This window comes from Dromiciops gliroides, chromosome 2, assembly GCF_019393635.1.
Source record: "Dromiciops gliroides isolate mDroGli1 chromosome 2, mDroGli1.pri, whole genome shotgun sequence".
Lineage (NCBI taxonomy): Eukaryota > Metazoa > Chordata > Mammalia > Microbiotheria > Microbiotheriidae > Dromiciops > Dromiciops gliroides.
The window spans coordinates 360,746,804-360,761,974 of record NC_057862.1 but is presented as its reverse complement, the minus strand read 5'-3'; the positions used below and the strand labels follow the sequence as shown (position 1 = coordinate 360,761,974).

The following is a 15,171-nucleotide window of genomic DNA, read 5'->3' as shown; positions in this document are numbered from 1 at the left end:
GGCCATCTCCCTGCCATGTCATGCTCTGCTGTGCCTCACCCTACCAGGACTCAAAATAACCCCAGCTTCTGCAAGGCAGCCTCAGCTGATCCAGACTTATGCTCAGTCCTGGAATGTTTGACTTGGAAGGGGGCTTCTAGATCATCTACTTCAAATCTCTTACTTTCTAGATAGAGAAACAGGATCCCAGAGAGAGGAAATGACCTGCTCTTACTGGCATCTCCCGAGATCTCTTGGGTTTTTTTTGTGTTGTTTTTTTTTTGGGGGGGGGCAATGAGGGTTAAGTGACTTGCCCAGGGTCACACAGCTAGTAAGTGTCAAGTGTCTGAGGCTGGATTTGAACTCAGGTACTCCTGAATCCAGGGCTGGTGCTTAATCCACTGTACCACCTAGCTGCCCCTGAGATCTCTTAATTCAATTCACCAGGCGTTTATTAAGTACCTACTAAGTTCCAGATCCTGTGTTAGGTATTGGAGAGATAAAGACAAAATCAAAACTAGCCCTGCCCTCAAAGAGCTTGCCGTCTACTCTGGGGAAATGCTATTTATTAACATAAATAATTTATTGATTATATTTTTTTACATATAAATAAATTCAGAGAGATTTGTGGGGGAAAGACTTGTCATAATTGGGAGGACTGGGGAGGGGCTCTTGTAAGGGGTGGCAACTGAGTTGAAGGGAGTTAGGGGTTCTAAGGAGAGGAGGTGAAAAAGAATAACATTCCAGGTCTGAGAGATGGCTAATGGAAAAGCAAGGCAGTAGGAGATGGGATATGTTAGGATAGATATGGATACTTCTGTTGAGCTAGCTTCTTTTACAGAGAATGGATAGAAAAGGCTGAGTTCTTGGCTCCCTGGGCCTAGAAGGGCCCTCAGTGTCAAGGAGCCAGAGGACCTAGAACAGAAGCTTGAAGCCTTGTAGGATTGGTGGTTTCCAGGGAGATTAGAGCCCCTAAGAGTAAAGCTTCTACGGCTGTTAGTATCACTAAAGGAGGCAGCAGGTACAACAACTGGACAACAGGAGACCTAGATTAGTGTCCTGACTCTGCTACTTATTACTAGTGTGACACCAGGTACGTCACTGCACACACTACCCCTCCCCCTCCCAGCCAAGTCCCAGTTTCCTTGTCTGTAAAATGAAGGTAATAACACTGTGAGCTGTGATCCTTCCAGGGCTATTCTGAGGCTCAAGTAATGTCATGGATGCAAGGCACGACATAAATGACAACCTTTGTTATATTAATACTCTAACAGAAGAAATCATTTGCTACCTGTGTGACATCACACAAGTTGGTTTCCTTCCTGAGCCCCATTTTCCTCATCTTAAAAAATAAAGAGAAAAATTGGATCCCTGACCTCATGTAGTTTATAGACTATCGGGGTATGACACCAAATAAATAGCATCATACGCAAGAATGTAGGATTAATTCATTAGGGAGCTTCAGAACAAAGTCTATCCGATGATCTCTGAGTTCCCTCCTAGCTCTAAATCTAATGAGTATATAAAAGCATTGATTTTATTATACATTATGATAAATGAAGGCTAAATATATTCAGAATTGCAGTCGCTTCGAGCTCTGTTGCTTCCCTGCTGGCCAGCAGAGCTACTCTCCCAAAGAGCTCCTGCCTTTTGCTCTAGTAGGTAGCTCTGATAACAGGAGGAATACTCTTACTTTTTAAGGATTCATGTTGATCATTCATTCATACATTCATTCATTCCATCAATATTTGATGAGGGTTTAGCACAGAACCTGGCACATGGTAAGCACTTAATAAATGCTTGTTGATTGGCTGACTGCTTGCTGCATACAGAAGCCTAGGCCCCTTGGGGAGATGGATCAAGGCAGTAAGAGCTCCAAAGAGGGAGAGCTCAGTGTGGACCAGGGGGACCACGCAAGACTTCATAGAAGAGACGGAATTTGAGTTGCGTCAATGAACTTGGAAGATTTAGGTGGCTGAGATCGGGGAAAGAAGAGGGCATAGATCAGAGGGAAGGAAAGAAGGCCCAGAGGCCCCAAGGAAGGACCAGGCATGGAATGTGAGAACAGCAGCAAGGAAAAACATAGAAGGCGTCTTGCCTTATCATGTCCAGAGGGAAGTCTGAAAAGCTAAGGGACACAACATCCCGTGGGAATCTTACTCAATTGTTGTCTGATCCAACACTCCTGTGACAGGAATCCCATAAAACTGCTGCATAGTGGTGACCGCTGACTGCAAGACCTTCCCTGAGGGCATCGTGGGTACCCGGGCATCAGAGGGAAGCAGATAGCCGTAAGACTTTAACCAGCTCTGTAAAAAAGGAGAGACAGATGGAGGTGAAGGAGGCAGATCAAGAAAGTGGGAAAGACAGGGAGAGGAAAGAAGAGAGACAGATAGAAAGGGCCTAGTGGGGAGGGGGCAGTAAGGAGAGAGAAGAGGCATACATACATATATGCACATATAATAGATTCATATGCATGTATATAGTATGTAATATGCATACATGTATATTTATATGTGTATGTCTACAAATATTTACACATATACATTTCTACACATACATGTATATACCTATACATTTCTACACATACATACACACATATATACATGTGTGTATATATATGTAGAGTGACAGAGAGAGAAGCGGAGAGACAGAGACAAAAAGAGACAGGGACAGAGACCAAGAGAACACATGACAAATTAGGATTTGGAAGGTCTGACTCTCTTGAAAACTATGGGTTCTTTTAACTGAGGCTGAATGATCCTGCATTAGGAAGGCTATTGTAAAGATTTCTTCTAGCTCTGAGACTTTAAGATTCTAAGTGTGACTAAAAATGAATGTAATGCATTTTGTCTTTAGGTTCCAGGTAGGAAAATTACTGACTGGAACTTCAGACAGACCACCCAGCACAATGATCGGGTTCCAGGCTTGTTAGGAGGGATCACCATCTACTGGGGTCAGAGGTAGAAAGGGTTGTGCAAGGAGTGGCAGTCTTCAGAAAAAAAAAGACCCTAAAATCAATGGCACAAAGTCCATGAACCAATGTTTATACACTTTACTCCTGGGAGTCCCTTAACACTTTACTCATGGCCCAGTGATTCTGATTTTACACACAATTCTAACAAGCTAGATTTGTTAAGTATTTGATTTCCTAACCCACAAGAAATTAGAAGTGAGGAGGAACTGTTAGAGGCAAGACATAGTCAGAATAGCTAGAATAGGAAGAGAGGATAAAAAAAAACATTAGAAGGGAAAAAAAAGACCCAAGAATTCCCAAAGCACAATGACCTTAAATTAATTATTGCAGGGGCAAACAGTTACCCAAGTCAGTCTCACCATCAACTTTGATCATGGTTGCATACACTCAGTGCCTTGGGTAAGAAGGGGATACGTGTATGATACATAATAGAAAGCTTTCTCCCCCCCCCCGTCCCCCTCCAGTGGCTAAAATAAAAGCTCTGGTGCATAAAGGGGTAAACCCTTGGCTATTGGGAAAGGGCTCTCCGGATGACTCATTCCTGGAAGGCTCCACAGAGCCCTGGCTTTAGTACATCCTGCTCTTTAAGAGTTATTTTACTAATTTATACATTTGTGCAATCTGACAGGGTTGTTGTGGGAATCAAGCGATGTGATGAATGTAAAGCACTTTGCAGACTGCAAAGTACTAAATGACTATGAGTTGTTCTTGGCCGAGTGAAGAACTATTTGATCAGCATTAGTGCCCAAGTGGAAATAATTGTTTACTCTGAATTATGTCAAGTATATATGGTTTGGGGAAATTTGGCTCTTCCATTAAGTCCTCTGATTTTGACTCCCAGCTCACTTGCCCAACTTTCTCAATGACTTTAGTACTGGAACTCACTGTCCACGGTTCCATCCCATCCCCTTCAACCCCACAATTATAGTGAAGGGCTAGAATATTCATAGTGATGGCCCCTCGCCAATGCTCAGACCCCACAATCCTGCAATCTCCTTAACCCATTAATATCATTCACCAGCCCTATTCAACTATGTCCTGAAGCCAATGTATTAATTTACACCATTGACCCTTCGCCACCCACCCCAGAACTCTGCCATGTCTAAGATACAGACCTTTGAAATTCTATTCTTCTACTACAATCTCCTCTCCTACCTCTTGCACTCTCTCCTTCACATGAAACCCAGGGGAGAGCCAGGGCAAAGACATGTAGAAAGGAGGTGGAACATTATATAAGCAACAGTAAGATAGCCAGTTTGGCTGGATTGTAGAGTGCATGGAGCAGAGTAATGTATAATTGATTAATAATACTCCTTATCAGATTCCCCCTTTTACCTGTCCTCTTCTTTGGCTCCCAACCACACCCTAAAACCAAATGCATCTAGAAGCCCTCCAACATGAGCTCCCTCAGCTTTTCTTCCTCCATTATCGACATCATCACTCATTCCCTCCTCCTCTCTTCTGATCCCAGAAGTGAAGTTCCTGCTCCTGTGTAAGGCGAATTCCTCTCCTCTGAGACCTTTTTCCAATGGTCCTGCTTTCTCCCTAACATGTACAGTCAATCTTCATTCAAATATGACCCCTTCAGGGGCAGCTATCAGCCCTGGAGTCAGGAGGACCTGAGTTCAAATCCAGCACTTGACACCTACTAGCTGTGTGACTCCTGGGCAAGTTACTTAACCCCAATTGCCTCACAACAAAAACCAAAACCAAATATGACCCCTTCTCCTATAGACATGCTCCGGTCTCTCCAATCCTAACATAGCCATCGAGCCCCTCCTCTTTCCTGCTCTTTACTGCTAAACATCTTGAAAACTGCTTACACTTTCACATCACTGATGTTCTCTCCTCAACCCCTCAATATCTATTTTTGCCCACCCACCACTTTGTTAAAACTGCTGTTTCCGAGGTCAACAATTAGCTCCTATCGAGCAAATCTAGTTGTCTTTTTTTTTTTTCAGTCTTCATTTTCCTCAGTCACTCTGTGGCTTTTGGTACTATTGACCACTCACATCCACTAAATATGCCTGCTCCTCCTTTGGCTACAGAGACCACACTTTGCAGACTCTGTTCTCTTTCTACCTCTCTAGCTGCTCCTTCTCTATTTCCTTCCCCATGTTCCCATCCTCTTCCTATCCTGTTGATGTCAATGTTCCTCAGAGGTTTGCTCTCGTCCCTCTTCTCTTCTATCTCCATTGTATTCTTCCTTGGTCATCTCACTCTCTCTTGTGAATGGCTTCACTTCTAAGTCTTTATCTCTAGTTCTTACCTCTCTTCTGAGCTCCAGACCTGTATCTCCAAGGGCCCAGAGAACATCCCTACCAGAATGTCTCACATTGCTAAATTTAACACGTCCATGAGAGCTCATTATTATTCTTCCTTACATTTTCCCCTCTCTCTCTGTGGCACCACAATTCACCTAGTCTCCCATGTTCACAATCTTGTGTTGACCTTTGGCTCTTCCCTCTCTCTCACTTTTCACATCCAATGAATTACCAAGTTCTATAGATTCCATCTCATAATCTCTCTCAGATCTGCCCTTTTTTCTCTGTTCTTTTTTTTCCTTTTTTTGTCCTCTCTGTTCTTAATGCCATCACCCTAATATAGGTCTAAATTACCCCCTGCCAGGACTAATAAATTATCTTATTTCCACTGCCTCTCCCCTCCTCCAATCCATCCTTAATAATGCTACCAGAATAATCTTTCTCACTGATCATGACCACTCCTGTGCTCAAAAATCTTCAGTGTCTCCCTATTGTCTACCAATTAATACTCAAAGTTCTCTGACTGCCATTCAGGTCACTCCAAGCCTTAGTGCCATCCTACCTTTCCAGCTTTATTCCATGTTACTATATTCTAGGCACTGTATGCTTCAGCCAAACTGGACTACCCTTCGTCCAACAAACATACATCTGCTCATTCTGCTTCCGTTGCCAGAAATGACCCCTCTCTCTCTTTACCTGCTGAAACTATACTTGTCCTTTAAAGTCCAACTCAAATGCTGTCTCTTCCACCAGCCTTCCCATCAAGAGTACTATTCTTCCCCTCCCCATCCCCTGCCCCCCAAGTTTAGGTAATGATCTTCCTCTTGGACTACGCACAACACTTTGCTTGTACCTCTCTCAAGTACTTACCATGCATCATTGTACATTGTAATTTATTTTGATATCTTATCCCCCCTGCAAGATTGTGAGTTCCATAAGGGCAGGGACATTATGTCATTGCAACTTTACACCTACCTTAACACCTAGCATACAACTTTGCATACAGTATGCACTTAGAGGTTGGTTAATTTAATTTTCTCTTAATTATATTTGGGGGAAGACAAATTATGGCAATCCCTACCAAGGCTCCTAGTACCAATCCATGGCATACTATGTGTCTGTCTTCTCTTGACCAGCCTGGGTAAATGGTTGCTACCAGAGGGCTGGCCACCAAAAGATAGACTTCTTTGGCCAAAGAAACTTATGACGACCATCAGTTGAGGTGCACAGGGATTGGTATTTGGGACCACACTAATAAAACCACAGATCCTATTAGAAGACCCTAGGATCAGAGCTCTAGAGCAGAGAGGGATCTCAGAAAGGTCTCATCTGCTCCAACCCCCTCATTTTACAGAGGAGGACAATGGAATTCATAGAGGATAACTAGTTCAAGGTCCCAGAGGTAAAGTGGCAGAGCCAGGATCGTTTGGATCATTTTTGGCTACTAGATAAAATTAAATTGATAATGTATCAAAATAATTTATAAGCTGATCCATTTACCCCTACCCACTTTTTTGGTTGTTGTTTAGAACTTTATTAATCTACTTAGGTCTGACAATGCCCACTGTCCCTGGATGATCTACACTATAGGGCATTCTGTAAATTGCTAATCCCCTTGGCTCCTGCCCTCTAAAAGCATTGGATTTGGATTAAGCAGACTTGAGTTCAAGTCCCAACTACTTATGTGACCAAAAGCAAGTCACTTCACTTCTCTGAAGCTTAGTCTCCTCATCAGTAAAATATGAATGATACTTGCTTTCTATCTCACAGTATTATTGTGAGGAAAGCACTTTGTAAGCCTTACAGGGCTACAAAGACTTGATCTATCAGCTCCACCTTCATCATCATCATCATCATCCCGCCAAACAATAACATCAGTAATTATTAAACACTAGCATTACTTGTTCCCTATGATAAACATACAGGGCTAGGTCTCAAATTCAGAACTGAGAACTCTAAGCTCAGGATTCTAGTTCCTATTCCACACTACCTTGGCCCCTCTCCACAAGTTACTTATGGTCTAATAAGAGAGACAGGATATGTACAAGGTAGGCTGTAGTAAGTGATGTGAGAGGGGTCCAGATAACATGCTCAGTGGAGTTAACTCTGTCCATTCTGTAGGGATTCAAGATCTAATGTGGTATGGGGCACCATAAATGGATGAGGCAGTTGCAAAGGTTTGCAAGGGGAAGGTATTGAAATGGGGGTGTGAGGGAAGAAGCTGAGAGGAGAGATGGAACGTTGAGACCTAGAAGACCCAAGTTAAGAGCATAATTCATGCAGAGATCAGAGGACAGAAGGAGGTAGCAGGAGGGAGGAAAGTTGATCACGTGACAAAAGAAAGGCAGGATTCCAAAAGACACCCTGTGGATACTTAATCATAGGATTTAGAGTTGGAAAAGACCTTGCAGATCATTTAGCCTAACCTCCTGTTTTTACAGAGGAGGAAGCTGAGGCTCAGAAAAAGGGTGACTTTCCCAAGTTCACATAACTAGCAAGCAGCAGAGGTAAGGGTCAAAATCAGCTCTCTGGATTGCTGATCCATTCTTCTTTTTTATTGTTTCTTTTAAAAACACATTAAATTACTTTTTTCAATAAATAATCATTTCTTGTTTCTTCTTCTACCACCCCTATCTCTAAAAAAAGAAAGAAAGAAAGAAAAAGAGAAAAACAAACTCCTTGTAACAAATATACACAGTCAATGCTTTCTGTCTTGGGAAGGAAGGGACAGAGGGGGAAGAATTTGGAACTAGAAATCTTTTATGTTGAAAACTATCTCTACATGTAACTGGAAAATAATAAAATACTTTTATGATAAAAACAAACAAAAAATCCAAATACACACAGTCAAGCAAGACAAATTTCCAATGTTCCTTCCACTGAAGATCCAGGGAAGATCTAATACTAGGAAATAAAGGAAAACCTTGAAGCAAGATTTAGAAGATGGGAAACAGAACTAGGTCAGAGTATGGGTGGTCTTCTCAAACTCTTCAAGGCCAGTCATCAGAGTTCAGGATTAAAGTCCAGATAGGAGATTCCAGGGGACCGAACCCAATGCCTACAGCTAGGGCTATGACCAGAAAGTGAATTTCCTCCAGGAAGGGGAACTAAGAAGGATCACAGAATTGTAGATTCAGAGCTGGAAGGAATCTCACAGGTCATTTAGTCTAGTCCCTTAATTTTTGCAGATGAAGGAACTGAGAACTAGGAAGGTGAAGGGACTTGTCCAAGCTCACACAGATAGTAAAGGATAAATCCACAACCTGAACCCAGATACTCAGGCTCCAAAACTAGGGGTCTTTCCATTGTACCATAGGCACAGGATCCCAGCATACTTTTGGTTTCTTCTGCTTATGAGGTAACAGAATAGTAGGAAAAGCTCTGGGATAGGAATCAGGATTTCTAGGCTTGGGTTTATTAGTAACTCTCTATGTGACCTTGGGCAAGTCACTTCCCTCCCTGGGATACAACATGGTGTGAAGTGGAAATTACACAGGATTTCTAGTCAGAAGATCTGGATTTGAATCCTATCTCTGCTACTTGCTTTCTGTGGGATCTTGGGCAAATCACTAATTCTCTGGGAATCAGTTTTCTCATCTGTAAAATGAAGGGATTCTACTAGATGACTTCACAGGTCTTTTCTAGCTCTCAAACCCATGTTCTGTGTTCTAAGGATCTGTCCAGTTCTGACATTCTGTGGGTTGAAGTTTCTTCCAGCTTGGAATTCTGTGATTATAAATGGCCACAACTTACATGTAGGGGAGGGGATGAGGGAGGAGAGAGGGGACCATAGGATCATGTATTCAGCCCTGGAAGGGACCTAAGAGATCATCTAGTCCCACTCCCATATTTTGCCAATGAGTAATTGAAGCCCAGAGGGGTTAAGTGATTTGCCCAAAGTCACACAAAGAATAAATAACAAAGTCAGGATTCAAACCCAGATTCTCAGAAATCAAGAACCAGGGCAAAGGCTTCTTCTTTGAGGACCTATGACTGTTTACTGATGATGTAAGATTCCCATTCACTGTTCTTTGATTCTTTTTTCGGGGCAATGAGGGTTAAGTGACTTGCCCAAGGTCACACAGCTAGTAAGTGTCAAGTGTCTGAGGCCACATTTGAACTCAGGTCCTCCTGAATCCAGGGCCAATTCTTTATCCACTGCGCCACCTAGCTGCCCTTTTTGTTTTTTTGTTTTGGGTTCTTTTTGCCGTTCACTGTTGAAACTGAACACTTTCACCTATTTGTACAAAAATATTTATAGCAGCTCTTTTTCTGGTGGCTAAGAATTGGAAATCAAAGGAATGCCCACCAACTGGGGAGTGGCTAAACAAGCTGTGGTATATGATGGTGATGAAATATTATTGTACTATAAGAAACAACAAGCAGGATGATTTCAGAAAGGCCTGGAAAGACTTGTATGAACTGATGTATACTGAAGTGAGCAGAACCAAGAGAACATTGTGCACAGAGACAGCAATAGTGTTTCATGAAGAACTGTGAAAGATTTAACCATTCTCAACAATACAATAATCCAAGATAATCCCAAAGGACTATTGATGAAACATGGCTATCCACCTGCAAAGAAAGAACTGATATTAATGGAACACAGACTGAAGCATGCTATTTTTCACTTTCACTTTTTCTTTTATTCAAGTTTTCTTATACAAAATGACTAAAATTGTAATGTTTTACATAATCTTACACGTATAACCCTATATCTGATTGCTTACCACCTCAGGGAAGGGGGAGGGGAGGGAGGGAAGGAGGGATAAAATTAGAACCTAAAACTATAAATAAAAAATGTTTATTACTTTAAAAAGAAAGAAAGAAACTGAACACCTTCAAAGAAGTAGAAGGAAACAATTTAAAGTCCAAATTTAATGTGTCCAACAGAATTCACCTATTCCTGGATCTGTCAGAAGTTCCAAGGTTTTATATAGATTCATAATGGAGGTTTTGTTATCAGAGTCTGGCTTGCCTATCCAAACTCCTCAAGAACAGCCAGGCAGCAAAATTCAGGGAGGCAAAATTCAGCTTTGTATAAGAATTGTTATAGCTGTTTTTCAGACATGTCTGACTCTTTGTGACCCCATTTGGGGTTTTCTTGTCAAAGATACTGGAGTGGTTTGCCATTTCCTTCTCCAGCTCATTTTACAGATGAGGAAACTGAGGCAAACAGGAAGATGACTCCAGGACTAGTGCTCTATCCATGTGCCACCTAGCTGCCCAAGTATAAGAAAGAACTTCTAAATATCAGGGCCATCCAACAATGGGGGTGGGGGTGGGGATTGAGCTCTCTGTCATTTTAAGCAGTGGCTAGATGAACATTTGTCAGGGATATTAGAGGAAGAATTCATGCTCAGGTGCAAGTTGGACCAGATGAGCCCTGGGATTGCTTCCAGCACTGAGAGTCTATGATTCAAAGTCATAATACTTGTTTATTTCCAACAACTGGGTTTTTTCTGCCTCCTAAATCTTTGATTACAAAAAGAAAGCTCCAGGTCATCCTTAGACTCTGACGTCTGACTTGCACCAAGTTAGCCTCCCAGTGGGAGGATTAGAATTTCCATAGGGAGAATTCCACAGGGATTTGCACTACATCTTTGGCCTATGTCCATGAGGCCAGAGCAAACACCCTTGCTTGGGTCTATAAGGAGTTCAGCTGAGGTAATACATGATGGTAGTGAGGATGATGGGGCGAGGTGGGGGGGATGTTTCTCACATAGTAAGTGCAAAGGACACCTGTGCTAGCTCTTCCTATAGCTCAAAGTATAGACAAAAAATTGGATCCATTCTCTCCCAGAGAGGGCAGGAGACCACCACCTACCCTGTTCCCTTTCCTTCACAGTGACCAATACCAACTGTCAGACAGCCACAGCTCATATCTGAGACTATTAATGGACAAGAGAAAGGAATCGGTAAGTCAGGTAAATGGGAGTTTGGTCTAGATAGTTTCCATCTATGCTATTCTATGATCATAGCTACCAAAAGTATTAGGAATGCCATTTTAAAAGTAATATTATTAATTATAACAATGAAAGGCACATAATTGAACAAGCACTGGACTCAGGACCCCCAAGTTCTAACATTGGTTCTGCTATCTGACCTTGGAGAAGTCACATCTCTCTGTGGTTCAGTTCTCTCCACTGAACAAAAGAGCTAATAACATTTGTCTTGCTTCCTTCACAGAGATTAGAAAGATCACATGATTAAACTTATGTGAAAATGCTAGCCATAACTGAGTTCCAGGACTCATTCCCTTTTACTTGGACTACTGCCTTTCGTGTCTAACTTCTCTAAACCATCCTTCACATAACTGTTTGTCACCTTTTCAAAAACTATAGATGGCTTGCCATTGCCTACTAAATAAAATTCTAATTCCTTTGCTTGGCATTCAAGGCTCTCCAGTATATTACTATACCCTTCTTAGCTTTATCTTACTACTCTCCATCATGTGCTGTACTGGACTCATACTGGATAATTCTCCTGAAGATGTGCTACTCTCTCCCACTACCTGACCTTCATGTCTTTTTTGATTGTTACCTATGGTCAGAATGCCCCACCCCCATCTTCAACTACCTATCTTTCAAGGTTTGCCTCAAATGTTGCCTCTTTCCTAAAAGTTTTCCTGATCACCTCCAGACAATGAATCTTTCAATGGTACAAAGAGAAAGCTATTTAATAGACGTTTGATGAATGAATAGCTTTGCAAATGGTAAAATACTATACAGATGTGAAGTATTATTTTTCATACGTTGCTGCTAATTAAAAGTTGGGAAGAAGTAAAATATATTTGTTGGGAACTTGAACTGAACTGAACCGTGACCTAAAAATCAGGACGAGCTGAACTAATTTGCTAAACCCCAAACTGAGTCCAAATATTATTTTAACTGAACCATGAATGAAACCAAAAGTTTTTTTTTTTAAAGGAACACTAGGGGATCAGATCAAACTGGAAGCAAGCCTGGATGTTTTCTAACACAAATGAACTGGAAAAAAACTGGAACATTTGAATATTCTACGGGGCTGCCCTGTAGGGAACAAGATTTCATCAGGTTCAAACTCTTTAAATCAGATGCCAAGATAATCCCTCATCCTACTATTTTAGGGGTAAACATGGACTTTTCACCTAACACATTTTTAGTACACTTGTTGAAGCTTCAAAGATCAAAAGAATCACAAATGAAGTGGAAAGAGCCTTGAATTTGGAATCAGAGAAACTAAGTTTGGGTTATTAGCTTACTAGTCATATGACCTTGGGCAAGCCACTTCCCTTTTTTTAAGGTCTCAGTTGCCACACCTGAAACATGTGGACAGTATTATTTGCACTATCTACAACACAGGAGAACTGTAAGGGAAATGCTTTGTAAAATAGAAAATCTTATTTGAATCTTAGAATTTAAACGTAATTGTTATTAAAGCTGGAACATCCCTTAAAAAGAGTCTAATTCAGCCCTCTTATCTTGCAAAGGAGGATGCTGGGCACCAGAGAGGAGGAAAGACTTGCCCAAGATCATATAACAAATCAACAGCAGAGTCAGAACTAGAACCTACTTTTCCTCTTTCTCTGTCCAGGGGTCTTCCCACTAGCCCACATAAATTCAGCATAAATAAAAGAAAACTCACGAAGGGGGGATAAACTTCAGAACTCATTATCTGCAAGAAGTGGTTGAGTTTGGAGACAAAAAGAACTTTAAATTTGGGTAGAAAATCACTAGACGTTTGAGCATTCTCTAAATTCTGACTTCCAGTTTAGGGAGCATCACCAAACCCTCACCAAACGCACCTCTAAAGTCATGCATAGATATCCCAGAAACAGAATCTCGGGCTCAACTGGGGAAGGAGGACGCCATAGGGAGAGGCCAAGAGAGAAACTGAGAGGCCAGGAAACTAAGGGTGAAAGCTTTCAAGTACATCTTCTTTCTTCTCCAGGCCCCTAGTTCCTCTGATCCCCACTTTTCTCCCCTGAGTCCAGGTTGTGGTGGCCCTTCTCTCGGTGTTCTTAAAAGGCTTCCTTTACACAAGTCACCGGCTCTGGGTTCATTGTCCAGCCCTAACTAGCCATAGCCCTACACGAGGGCTGCTCCAGGCGCTGCCTCTGTCCATGGTGCTGAACCAGGAGGCTCCCTCCTGTGCGTCCTGGAGGCGCGCACAACGCCTAGGTTCCAAGTAGGAACCCCTTTACCCCAGTCCCCTAGACTCCCTTCCTTTCTCCATCCCAGCTGTTCGTCCCCATTCAGGATTGGGCTCGCAATCCCGACATTTTCGCGAACCCCAAAACAAGCACGACCCCAGTAAATTCCCCCCCCTCCCCCGCCACTACCACCACTTGCCACCTTCCTAAACTCGTGACCTGAGCCCCAGAGGCCCTCCCTCAGTGGGCCCGTGACCATGACCATGTCCGTGTCCGCCACTCTTCACGTGCTCCCGGCGGGCTGAGCCCCGGGTCCAGAACCCCGCCCTGGTCCCCAAGTCCCCCGGGCCTCTCCGCGCGGGTTTAGCAAGCAGGGCCCAGGGTCGGACCCCTCTCCCCTGTCATAGTCCCCTCCCTACACACCCCAGACTTGGATCGCTCGCCCCTCTCCCCCTTCTTGGGACCCAGCTCGTACGCACCTGGCCCGCAAAGGGCGCCTCGTGGGCCGCCCCTGGCCCCGCCGCCGCCTCTTCCCTGGCCCCGGTCCCGGCCCCGGCCCCGGCCCCGGCCCCCGCCGCCGCCCGCACGGCGCCCAACAAACAGCAGAGCGCGGGCAGCCAGCGGCTCCGGCTCCCGCTCCGGCTCCGGCTCCGGCCCGGCCCGAGGGCGCGGCGGCCCCGGCTCTTCAGCATCTCCGCGGCGGCGGTAGCTGCAGCGGCGGGGCCGGGCCGGGGACGGCGGCGGGGCCGGGCGGGGGCGGGGGCGGCGGGGCCCGGCTACGATGGCGGCGGCTCCGGCCGGGTCTTCCCGCTGCAGCCGCTGCGGAGCCGCCGAGTCACGGCGCCGCGGACACGCGCCCGGCCCTCCCGCCTTCGTCCCCGCTACCGCGGGCGCGTCCTCGCCCCGGCTCCAGTCTCCTCCTGGCGCGTTCCCGCTTCTCACCCCAGGCTCAGCCCCACCCCCAGCTAGGCGCGTCCCCGCCCCCCCTTGGGGCCACCTGGAGTGACCCGTCCTTAGAGTAGGGAGCACTGCTTGGAAAAGGACTTGTGACCTGAATCGGCCAATTCCCTCCACCCCGTGTAAAGTCTGCGGGAATGTCCTGGGGGAGGGGAGAGAGGAAATCCCTTGGGAGAGAGTCTGAGCGGAGCCCCTAGGGTGGAGATACGCATGTGATTGGTGCTAGGGTTACAAAAAGGTTTGAGATAGTCCTTACCCTCAGGGAGTTCACAGTTTAGTTGAGAACAACAGTAGAAAGAGAAACGGGTACTAGAATTCCTAGACTCCAGTCAGTGTCGATTGTTTGTTTACTGACGCTCTAAGAAAAAAAAGCTCTCGACGAGCACCGAGGATGTGTGGAAGCTCTTCTTGGAGTCGGTAAGATTTCAGCTGGCCTTGAAGAATTCGACTTAGGCAAGTGGAGATGAAGCCAATGAGATGAGAGCGGAATGAAAGACCTCAGGCAGAAAAGCATGTCATTGTATAGAGTAAATGAAGGAAAGTGTGAGAGACAAGTGTGTAAAAATAGGATGGAGACAGAGGAATGGACCAGATCACCTCTTAAGAACCATTGAATGCCATTCATGGGATTTTAGACCTTATCCGGTAAACAATAGGGAAACATCGAAGTGCATGCCAGAGGCTATGTGCCAAGCAATACTTTATTTAATTCCTGTCCAATTCCATACTTTCCTTCCTAATTGAGTACCTCCCTCTGTAGTCCTGCAATAATAAATAATATAGAATTTCAAGCTTTATGAGATCCCAAGATAATCTTACCCAATCCTCTCATTTTATTTTTTATTTTTAAATTATTGAGA

General features: G+C 44.1%; 1 protein-coding gene across 2 annotated transcripts in view; it reads right to left on the bottom strand.

Moving 5' to 3' along the window:
* The window catches only part of MMP24 (matrix metallopeptidase 24), a 69,406-nt gene extending 54,668 nt beyond the window's left edge, over positions 1 to 14,738 (bottom strand). The window contains exons 1-2 of one of the 2 annotated variants that reach the window (XM_043983019.1): positions 14,568 to 14,738; positions 2,140 to 2,288 (exon numbers count right to left, since the gene is read on the bottom strand). In XM_043983019.1, coding sequence (XP_043838954.1) covers positions 2,140 to 2,234 — 95 coding nt within the window. In that variant the 5' untranslated portion in view covers positions 2,235 to 2,288; positions 14,568 to 14,738. Of the gene's footprint in view, positions 1 to 2,139; positions 2,289 to 13,833; positions 14,047 to 14,567 lie in introns of those variants that run through there. The other variant, XM_043983018.1, reaches the window with a different exon arrangement.
* Between the last annotated feature and the right edge of the window lie 433 nt (positions 14,739 to 15,171).